Raw genomic sequence first — 12,071 nt, forward strand, 5'->3', positions numbered from 1 at the left:
TCTGGCACCTCTTATAGTAAATGTAGTATTGGTTTTCATCTCACTTACTTAGCATAGGCTTTTTCCAGGAGGGCACTCCAGAACTCATTGGAAGTTTTGGACGTTGCAAAAAATAATTTGTTCTTCTTGGTAGGCAGCAGGTCATCAACAACTACTTCCACCCAATCTCCGTACTGCCAAAACTGCAAGAAAGCCGAACTTTAAATTAATATTATTATTTATTATTATAGCGCCATTTATTTACATGTGAGGAGGGGTATACATAATAAAACAGGTACAATAATCTTGAACAATACAAGTCGCAACTGGTACAGGAGGAGAGAGGACCCTGCCCGCGAGGGCTCACAATCTCCAAGGGATGGGTGAGGATATAGTAGGTGAGGATAGAGCTGGTCGTGCAGTGGTTTGGTCGATCGGTGGTTACTGCAGGTTGTAGGCTTGTCGGAAGAGGTAGATCTTCAGGTTCTATACACTGTATATTGTGAGACAGTGAGGGGAATTAAATGCGAGGGACGGTATGTATCCCCCAGGATGCGCATAGAAGCGTATTGAGGCTGCTGGAGTGCATTGCAGTCACAGTCATAGTTGTAGTTGCAGTGCAAAATAAAAGTAAGTGTGGACTTGGTGAAGCTATTTGGCCAAGGCAGATTTAAGAAAACCTGGCATGGGCTTTTATTTTTGGAGTGAAATACAGGATGGTAGTGGGGCAGTTCACTCCCTCCAGCTGGGTCTTACAAGTGGCCCATGGCCACAGATCCCATTTAAAACCCTGCAGCAAAGGGTTGGGTGTGTCAGTGTTGGTTTGCAAGCTGCAGAGCAGGTGGCTCTGCAACACCCGGCTTGTGTGTGAAGTCAACACAAAGCTAAGGGAAGTGCACGCCTGGCGTGCCCCTGCCGCATGACACGGTGACTTGGCAACTGGTCTCGGATACGGACTGTTTTAACATCCCGGCTGCAATCCAGAGGATACTGTTGGCTTTTCATTTGCGAGTTTTTTGGACAAGACATTTGTGTTGAACTTTACTGGGTCACTGCCTCATTACCACACGGTGTGAGCACCGCCGCACTACAATATACACTGAACGTATTCTGTTAGTGCTGAACGTTGGGTTACATGGGGGATCTAATCTATTGTCAGATAGAGGTGAATACTCTAAAAATACAAATACAACTAAATTTGTTCTAATGAAAAAAAGGAATGGGTGCCCATTTGGAAACCAATTTATTATAAGAAGTCACATCCATGTCCTGATGCAAGAGGGGTTGCAAATATCCCTCCGCCACTTAAAAAGACACTGGTATCATAAATGGTATGTGGTGGGTGGCGGCTCTGTTACCAATTCTGCATTGTGCCCCAAGAGCGTTAAGATTAATCACATGAATTATTTACCTTAAAATGGAAGATGCCGGCGTAGTCCTTGTCAAACGATTGGTTTGGTGGAACTATATATGACAGGCAATCTTTATGAGTTGTCAGGCATGTGATGGAGGCAAGGAACCAGCAATTACCTTTATGAAAAAACAGTCAAGGGTTATAGGGAATATCTCATGCATTTACTGTACTTTCCAAAAGTTTACTCTTGGAATCCGGTCTGACGCATCTCACCCAGCCAAACCACATCTCATACTTTGCACTGACGAGGAGCAGCACCCCGAAACACAATGTCTGCAAATTGAGATTCTGGATTAGCTTTTATCCTAAGTCATGTGACCAGGCTCGTTGATGTGTCGATATTTACTTTTAGGATTTAAAAGATTTAGGATTTACTTTTAGGATTTAGGATGGCATACACCCACGAGTACTAAGAGAACTAAGTAATGTAATAGATAAACCATTATTTCTTATTTTTAGGGACTCTATAGCGACGGGGTCTGTTCCGCAGGATTGGCACATAGCAAATGTGGTGCCAATGTTCAAAAAGGGCTCTAAAAGTGAACCTGGAAATTATAGGCCAGTAAGTCTAACCTCTATTGTTGGTAAAATATTTGAAGGGTTTCTGATGGATGTTATTCTGGATTATCTCAATGAGAATAACTGTTTAACTCCATATCAGCATGGGTTTATGAGAAATCGCTCCTGTCAAACCAATCTAATCAGTTTTTATGAAGAGGTAAGCTATAGGCTGGACCACGGTGAGTCATTGGACGTGGTATATCTCGATCTTTCCAAAGCGTTTGATACCGTGCCGCACAACAGGTTGGTACACAAAATGAGAATGCTTGGTCTGGGGGAAAATGTGTGTAAATGGGTTAGTAACTGGCTTAGTGATAGAAAGCAGAGGGTGGTTATAAATGGTATAGTCTCTAACTGGGTCGCTGTGACCAGTGGGGTACCGCAGGGGTCAGTATTGGGACCTGTTCTCTTCAACATATTCATTAATGATCTGGTAGAAGGTTTACACAGTAAAATATCGATATTTGCAGATGATACAAAACTATGTAAAGCAGTTAATACAAGAGAAGATAGTATTCTGCTACAGATGGATCTGGATAAGTTGGAAACTTGGGCTGAAAGGTGGCAGATGAGGTTTAACAATGATAAATGTAAGGTTATACACATGGGAAGAAGGAATCAATATCACCATTACACACTGAACGGGAAACCACTGGGTAAATCTGACAGGGAGAAGGACTTGGGGATCCTAGTTAATGATAAACTTACCTGGAGCAGCCAGTGCCAGGCAGCAGCTGCCAAGGCAAATAGGATCATGGGGTGCATTAAAAGAGGTCTGGATACACATGATGAGAGCATTATACTGCCTCTGTACAAATCCCTAGTTAGACCGCACATGGAGTACTGTGTCCAGTTTTGGTCACCGGTGCTCAGGAAGGATATAATGGAACTAGAGAGAGTACAAAGGAGGGCAACACAATTAATAAAGGGGATGGGAGAACTACAATACCCAGATAGATTAGCGAAATTAGGATTATTTAGTCTAGAAAAAAGACGACTGGGGGGCGATCTAATAACCATGTATAAGTATATAAGGGGACAATACAAATATCTCGCTGAGGATCTGTTTATACCAAGGAAGGTGACGGGCACAAGGGGGAATTCTTTGCGTCTGGAGGAGAGAAGGTTTTTCCACCAACATAGAAGAGGATTCTTTACTATTAGGGCAGTGAGAATCTGGAATTGCTTGCCTGAGGAGGTGGTGATGGCGAACTCAGTCGAGGGGTTCAAGAGAGGCCTGGATGTCTTCCTGGAGCAGAACAATATTGTATCATACAATTATAAGGTTCTGTAGAAGGACGTAGATCTGGGGATTTATTATGATGGAATATAGGCTGAACTGGATGGACAAATGTCTTTTTTCGGCCTTACTAACTATGTTACTATGTTACTATGTTACTATGATTGCTACTTCCAATAGGTGGCACTAGAGTTCTAGTCCTCTTCCTCTCCAAAGAGGTAATTTGCATATTCCAGTCACATGGCACTGGCTCATGAAAATCATTTATTAGGTGACAGAAAAGGAATGATTCCACTGGTATATCTCTACCGATCTCAAGAATGATCATGTCCTGTCCACTGCTTGAACGAAGCGATGACCACACATGTGCATTACCATTTAATTCACACTCTGTTATTAGATTTACAGTGATAGACAGGCAACATTTTCTGTTTTATATACTTTTAAAAGAGTAATATTACTCTTGTGATCGATGCTGGTCCCAAGGGTGGAAATCCTTCGCCATTATACTTTTATCACTGTGCATATTTTTCAAGGTCCAACCCTATTGTAGGTCTCTAGAGAAATAAAAACTGCCTCATCTGTGTAAATGTGGGTAGTTAGGAGGTAGTGAATGACCTTCACTGGTGGTGTGTATCTGATCAAGGAGTCAGAATTAGAGTCCGATCTCTGTGGTTGTCCTGAAGAAGAAGTTGCCGTACTATAAAACCTGTACAACCCGCACTACTAAAACCTTTGCCTGATTCTGACTCCTTGATTGGATACACACCAGCAGCGCAGGTCACCCGCTGTCTCTTAACTACCCACATTACCACCTTGGATATGCCAACCTGTGGAACTGAAGCAGCTAGAACCCTCCTTGATACCGTTTAAGTGTTGTGTCTCGCACAACCCCTCCAGGTGAGTGGAACCGCCTCTTATCATTACCGTAATCTGGATAACACCTTATTGTGCTTTTATTGATCCCTTAGCCAATTCTTCATTTGTGTGAATAACTTAATGTTTTGCCATCTATGTATTTTTTGTATCTTAAGTACATCTTCAATTTTCCATATTTCAAAGAATTTTTAGTTACACTCACCTATACGCCCTTGATTGACATCTTCATTTTCCAACCCTCCTACAATAAACTTGGGATTGCTTATTATATCCTGCAACATTGAACATGTTTTGTTATTTTTTCTGCATTAATTAACCAAGTTATTATTACCATAGCATTGTCAAAATATATTTTAGAATGATAACACACCCCAAAAAAAGTGGTTACATATATTCAACTCAAATTCTAATGCCTTTGGAGCATGAGTTATAGAAAAAATGTTTAGTTAAAGGAACACATCGAACAATTTTTGTTACATAGTGTTAAGATTCTCTCACGTCTGCGTATATAAAATCACTCAGATACTCATCCAGAAAAGTTGTCGAGTGTCATGCGTTTGTTATTCCGAATGTCATGCGAGTACTGCACGTGTATGCAATTTTTTTTTTCCTCACCTAGCTGTATGACATCCAAATGACATGCACGTGCTATCCGTATGCAATACTTTTTTAATTGGGATGAGCGGACCCGTGGAAATTCGGATTCGTCAGGTTCGGCCAAACTGTAGTTCAAAGTTCAGTTCGTGATCTGAACATGACTCGAGCTTGTCCCCAAACTCAATAGAAGTCAATGGGGACCCAGACTTTGGTGCTTTAAAATGGTTGTAAAATGGTCATAGTAAGGGTTAGGGGGCTGCAGAAAGAAGCTAAATGGGAATAAAAGTGGGACAATTGCCCTGCAAACAAATGTGGATAGTAAACTGACTTAAAATATTGTAGTATTAAAAAAAAGAAAAAGAATAATCTTAACCCAGGAGGTGGAGGTCCAAGTGGAGGTGGAGATGGAAGTGGACGTGGTGATGGTGAAAAAGAATAATCTTAACCCAGAAGGTGGAGGTCCAAGTGGAGGTGGAGATGGAAGTGGACGTGGTGACGGTGAAAAAGAATAATTTTAACCCAGAAGGTGGAGGTCCAAGTGGAGGTGGAGATGGAAGTGGACGTGGTGACAGTGTATGTGGAAGAGACAAGAGAGGAGTAATCCAGCACTGTTTTTGTATTTCTATTCTGTTTTGTTTTTCTTTTCATGTGTTTTTTTCTTTTTGTTTTAGAGAACTGAATTTAAAAAACATAGAATTAACAAAACAAAAAAATAGCAATCTAGATCCAGGAGGCGAAGTTCCAAGTGGAGAATGGGGGGGGGGGGGGTGGGCAGATGGAGGTGGATGTGGCGGTATAGGTGGAACAAGCAGAGGAGGAAGCCAACACTTTTTTATTATTTTTATTTGAGGAGGCCCCAAAATTAAATGGATGGCAATAAGAGTTGAGGAACGGCTGTGGGATCCATGCCTGATTTATTTTAATAAATGTTAGCTTCCTCACGTTGTCTTTGGACAGGGGATCACACCCCCCATGTCGTGCTAGCCCACATTCTGACAAACCCATTGATATCCATTGGAAAGTTTTGACCGGTATATGCATCGATACGCAGCAAGCTGCAATTTTTTTCCTCAGCCTAATTCCAGCTGAGGAAAAACTCGCAGATGAACACTAGAAATCAGTGAATTTGTTCGGAAAACTTTCCCCAATCTGAAATTCGTCACAAATGTAGACTATTTGGATTCGTGTTCGGTTTCAAAAGCATTTGTACTCAAAGTAAAAAAAAACCTCGATAACAGTTTGGTAAATCATTGCGTTTCCTCTAATGTTTTTGTTATTACTTTTGCTAGGATAGTGGTGCTGTATGATGAGCGGGGGGATACAGGGGAAGTGTTTGCTGAGGGGAAGGGATGTGTCTAGGTCAGAGGAGCTGCGGAGTGTAATTTTTTTTCTTTAGTAATTTAATGTGTGTACATTCTGGCAGCCAATCAGGGAACAGAAACCATCCAGAACATCATCATCACACAAGGTCTACTGTGATTGGCTGCCGAAGTGACATGTCCCTGGCCATATAAAAAGCAGATATCTTGCTTTGCCGGTGCCATTCTCTCAGTGTCACAGTGCAGAGAAGCCACTCTTGATAGTGCTGCAAGTGAACTTGTTGGTTAGCTAGGTAAGATCCTGCTTTGTGTGATTGGGCAAAAACTGTGTTGCAGTCTCAGGAGGCCCAATTTGCTTATCCAAATCGTTTATGATAAAACTGTGTTTCAGTGAGAAATCAGAAGGCCAGATTTCCACTTAGAAATCGTTAGGCCTAATTTTGGGGTTCAGCCAGGAGGCCCAGGTTGCTATTCCAAATTGTTTGGGATAAAACTGTGTTTCAGAGACAAATCAGAAGGCCATATTTCCACTTAGAAATCGTTAGGCCAAATTTTGGGGTGAAGCCAGGAGGCCCATTTTACTAATCAAAATCATTCGTGATAAAACGAGTTTCAGTGAGAAATCAGAAAGCCAGATTTCCACTAACTAATCATTAGGCCTAATATTGGGGTGCAGACAGGAAGCCAAAGTAGCTAACCCGTATCGTTTGGGATTATATTGTATTTCAGTGAGAAATCAGAAGGCCAGATTTCAACTTAAAAATTGTTAGGCCTAATATTGGAGAGCAGCCAGGAGGCCCAATTTGATAATCTAAATTGTTTGTGATAACACGGTGTTTCAGTGAAAAATCAGAAGGCCAGATTTCCATTTAAAAAACACTTGGCCTAATAATGGGGTGCAGCCAGGAGGCCCAATTTGCTAATCCAAATAGTTTGGGATAAAACTGTGCTGCAGTGAAAAATCAGAAGGACAGATTTCCACTTAAAATTCATTAAATTGGAAATTGATGCCACTTTAGTGGCGTGTAACAATATTTTTTTTTAAATTTAGAGACTCGAAGTTGGGTCTCTATCTGATGGGTTGCCTGTAGTGGAAGGTGTGTCCAAGGCTTATTATAGTGTTTCAACTCTGTAGAAGTTGATGCCATTTAGTGGTGTGTGATAATTTTTTGAAATGTTGAGATGTGGAGACTCCAAGATGAGTTTCCATCTGGTGGGATGCCTGTGTAAGTAGGGCTCCCAGACAGGAAGGCCTGATCTTACTTTCAGTCAACTACCTGTGTTACTTTCCTTACATTTTTCTACCAATAATACTGTATGATACTGATGTTTGTGCCATCTGAGTGTGGCTGGGAAAAAATGGAGCTATTGCATAAGGTATCATGGTTTCCAGCAAAGAAGGTATACACCACTACCTTAACCACCAGGTCCTCATTGAAACTTCAATTCAAAGCTGTAAATGCTGGTCCAGACCCTGATACCTCATGCATTGCCTGTGGCTGACTGCTGCTTTGCCATTTGCAAATTTTTACTGTGGGTCAATAGATGCCACTTTTCATTGTGTCTGCCCCTAATTTTAGCTGTTTGGAAAGCTTTTTGTCACCCCTTAAGGTGTTGTATATACGTTTGGTTTGGCCTTCCATTGAATTTAATAGGGTCTAAACGTTCAGCAAATTGAACCGAACCTGGAAAGATTAACTAATCTCTAATGAACAGTGCCTCATTGAATCAAATTGAATAGCAATACGGCTTCTGGATACTAGGAAAAAAATTGAGACGTTTAGCACATAATTTGGCCAATTCAAGCATGCCCATCAACCAACGACAAGGTGGTCTCAAAACTGATGGGTCCTAACATGTCCAATGTGAATACCTCTCTAAGACTGTCTTTACATCAATTAAGGAATTTGCACTCAGACCTTATGGGGCATCATAACACAGTACCAGACCCCAATCAGAGGACAACAAAACATTCACTCCATATCTAGGAACTTTCCAATATTTATGGACACAACTGTTTATCATTCTCCCATAATGACAGCTCTGTGCTGTGTTGTGTATAAATATGTCATTCTTCAGATGTTGTATTAGTCTATGCCTGATGAAGAGACCTGAGTAATCTCGAAAGCTTGCAATTTGTTACCATCTTTCCAGTTAGCCATTAAAAGGTATCAACCACTGAGGACTCTCAATTCTAAATATTTCTCTAAGACTGAAGTCTGAATTCCTGGGTAGATATGAAAAGTTAAACCTCTCTTCCAAGTCTGATTTTATGGATAGGTAGGACATCCTTACCCATCTACCCAGTAATTCAGACTTGAGGCTTATAGAGGTATTCACAGCTGTCCTGCTATCTCTCACCCCCGACTGTGATGGGTAAACAATTGTAGTTTCTGGTGCCAGGGACCTTTGTGAGAAGACTTGAAATCATGACGTTGGAGGAAGAAGCAGATGGAGCTGATGGAATGGTCTGTGGTTGGTGAGGCCCGCTAGTCCGCAGTTTAGTGCAGTGAGATTCCCACACTAAGTCATGTTGATGGCACATGTCTTAGTTCATGCATGTAATTGTCAAATTATTGCAATTTTTGCTTCTACTGAGGTTTTATTTTTTCAAATTTGTCAAATAACGTGTTGGGTCATGCTTTGCAGTCTCAAGAAATACCCAGGCTAGACAACCCTTGCGTCCCTTGCAAACTGCACACTCGTGACCATTGCTGGCCACAGCCAGAGTTGGTGCTGAGAATGCAGTGCTTGTCATGGTTGCATCACTTCAGGTTTACATGAGAAGCTGCAATATAAACACCTCATCTTCCTCTTCCACCTCCTCTGCTGAGCTACTCAGCTGCATTAATCTGGGTTCACACCAAGTGGGATCTACAACCTCATCGTCATACTCTCTGTTCTCACACTCCTCACCCTAAGAGTCATCCACCTCCTCTTCCTGCCCTGACACCATCGTACATTCCATGTGTTCTTCTGCTATCTAAGTCTCATCAGGATCATCTACACCCTCGGTGGTTAATATCTGTTGACGAGGGTCTAGATTCTGCTGACCCTACTTCGTCCAGCCCCGGATCCAACATGAAAAAATTGTGGTCATCGGTGCAGATGCTTTCCTCTTCTAGATTCTGTAATTCTTCAGAGCAGACCTCTGATGCCCATGAAGTTGTATGTGTGAACAGCTCTTCAGAATGGCTCATCTGAGGTGCCCCACAGTCAGTTGGGCATTTGGAAATTTTTGACACTGGGGAAAACAATGGTGATTGGGGTGCCACCTCTGAGTATTGTACTTTGTGCGATATTAAGGTGGAGGAAGAGGGGTAGAGGCCACTTGATGCAGCACTTTCCATCCACTGTAGCACATACTCTTTCTGAGCCTCATCTACAAGGCGTACTGCTGTGTGACTGCCAAAGACAGGTAGTCATGTAGCCCGGCCAGTAACAGATGTCGTCAGTGGTCTTTGGATAGAATGAGACTGTTTATTCAGTTGAGCTTTCATTCACATTAACACCTAACCCACGTACACGTCAAACACCAAGCCTATTCCCTCTTCCACCACGACCTCGCTTTTTCTCGCTCATGCTGTAAATAGCCTTCCCCTCTTTTAACCTGCTGCTTCACAACCTGAGGCCCACAGCTGTCAGTCACCTGTCACTAAATAAAAATCACTATACATTTTCTTAGATATGTATAACAGTGTTGTTCAGGCGCACTAACTATTTTTAAGTGGAAATATGGCCTTCTGATTTGCCACTGAAACAGCTCTATCCTAAATGATTTGAGTAGCTAATTGGGCCTCGTGGCTGCACCACTATAATAGGCCTAACAATTTTTAGGTGGAAATCTGGCCTTCTGATTTGCCACTGAAATACAGTTTCAGCAAAAATCATTTGGATTAGGAAATGCAGGAGCGACGTCTCTGACACTGTGCAAATGGCGCCAGCAAAACAAGATGTACGCTTTTATATGGACCGGGACATTTGACTTCGGCAGCCAATCACAGAAGACCTTGTGTCATGACATTGTGCATGGTTTCTGCACCCTCATTGGTTGCTGGAATCAACACACATAAAATTAAGGAAAAAAAAAACAGAGCGCGCTGCTCTTGTAATCTCTTCCCATGCTCCTGTAACGTCTCCACATCCCCTCCCCTCATCAAACACATAACCCCTCTCATCATACAGCACCTAGCCTAGCCAAAGTAATATCAAAAGCATTAGTGGAAATGCAATGATTTACCGAACTGTGACCGATTTTTGCAGACTTTTAGTAAAAATGCTTGTGAAAGCGAACACAAATCCGAATGTGCCATGTTCAAGCCGAGATTTGACATTGGCGAACGTTTTCTGAACACGTTCACTCATCTCTGCTCCTCACTTGCACTAGTTAAAGTTCAGTGTATTAGTTTTTCTTAAAGAGAATCTGTCACCTACTTTTTCGTATATATGCTTCGGCCACCACCTTTAGGGGCTTGCCTACAGCATTCTGTAATGCTGTAGATAAGCCCCCGATGTAACCTGAAAGATAAGAATAATAAGATGGGAGGTGCCGGACCCGGACCGCGATGCCCATCGGACTGGACCGCCCCCCAGGTGAGTATAATCTAACTTGTTTTTCTAATCTTTCAGATTATATCGGGGGCTTATCTACAGTATTACAGAATACTGTAGATAAGCCCCTGATGGCGGTGGCCGCAGTTTATATACAAAAAAGTAGGTGACAGATTCCCTTTAAACTGTTTATTTTCAGTGCATCTGTCATAATTAATATGGTTCTGTTTTGCTGAGTCACTTCTCATGGACAAGTCGCAAGTCAGTATAGTCATGGAGTCCGAGGTCAAAAGCGAGGAGGGCACGTCATAAACAGAAGGAAGAGACAAAGGCGTAGTAAGGTAATGGTCAGCGGTCAAAATACCAGGAAGATAAAGCGGATCAGAACAAAGGGTTTAAACAGACAGATGGTCAGAAGGAGGTTCAAGGTCAGGCAATGAAAGATCAGCAAACAGAACACAAGGCACAGAGAGACAAACCACACAAAATCTGAATTTATGTCAGGCAGAAGTCTGGAACTAAACAGCCATGTTAAGTAGCCGGCAATCACTTGAGACAATGAATATCTGGAGACAGCCAGCACCTCTCAGTCTCAGATTGGACAACCGAGCTGTCAATCAAAACACTGACCGTTCAGCAAGCCCCTGCACCAGACTGGACACCGAACTGTCAATCAAAGTACTGACAGCTTTAGCATGTACCAGATTGGATGGCTGAGCCGTCAGTAACTGCATCCCAGACACACTGAGATGTAGAATTGTGACCGGTGACCTATCTGTGAGCAGCACAACATAGAGTAGAAGGAGCTGAACAGATGACTATGTAAAAGTGGTTGAATAGAGTCAGTATAAGATACATCAAATTATCAGATACAGAAGAGTTTTTTGGGCTTGTCAGCTCTTCTAAACAGATAGGAATATACATACACATTATTATTGAACAGATTCTTACCTTTGGTCTCTTCCACACTATCCCCTGTGCCTTTTCTGTATCTGGACCCAGCCCTTCCTTTTCTTTGCCTAGGGAAGACTGCTCAGCTTTAAATTTTTCATCTTCAAATAGCTTTTTGGATGCCAGGCACTCTGCCTTCAGCTTCTCAAAGTCCTGATCAGCAAATTTTACAGGGTTATCAAGGGAGCCAAGACCCGCTGCCTTGGCCCTATCTTGGGCGATCTTAGAGGCAACTCCGGACATGATGTAAAGCTTTCTGTACTCTAGTGGATGATTATAGTGGATGAACAGGGAGGTATTTATACACAGTTATATGCATAATAAAACCCCTGAGGAATGAATGACACACATGATAAGCATTACTAGGATATGTACCTGACAGGACTAAAGCAGTATAAAAAGCAAATATAACTTTGGGGCAATTTCAAAATGCTGGGAATTTCCAAGAGGCACTTTCTCAGGAGAAATTAAGGTTGACATAGGGCTCACTTAAAGGGAACCTGTCACCTGAATTTGGCGGGACCGGTTTTGGGTCATATGGGCGGAGTTTTCAGGTGTTTGATTCACCCTTTCCTTATCC

The 12,071-nt window shown here is 42.2% G+C and overlaps 1 protein-coding gene across 1 annotated transcript in view; it reads right to left on the reverse strand.

Annotated features, from left to right (window-relative positions):
• Nucleotides 1-11,777, reverse strand: part of LOC138681161 (calpain-8-like) — a 51,801-nt gene extending 40,024 nt beyond the window's left edge. The window contains exons 1-4 of the mRNA XM_069768444.1: nucleotides 11,492-11,777; nucleotides 4,276-4,345; nucleotides 1,391-1,509; nucleotides 49-182 (exon numbers count right to left, since the gene is read on the reverse strand). Coding sequence (XP_069624545.1) covers nucleotides 49-182; nucleotides 1,391-1,509; nucleotides 4,276-4,345; nucleotides 11,492-11,734 — 566 coding nt within the window. The 5' untranslated portion in view covers nucleotides 11,735-11,777. The remainder of the gene's footprint in view (nucleotides 1-48; nucleotides 183-1,390; nucleotides 1,510-4,275; nucleotides 4,346-11,491) is intronic.
• Nucleotides 11,778-12,071: the final 294 nt, after the last annotated feature.

Source organism: Ranitomeya imitator, chromosome 5 (genome assembly GCF_032444005.1).
Source record: "Ranitomeya imitator isolate aRanImi1 chromosome 5, aRanImi1.pri, whole genome shotgun sequence".
Classification (NCBI taxonomy): domain Eukaryota; kingdom Metazoa; phylum Chordata; class Amphibia; order Anura; family Dendrobatidae; genus Ranitomeya; species Ranitomeya imitator.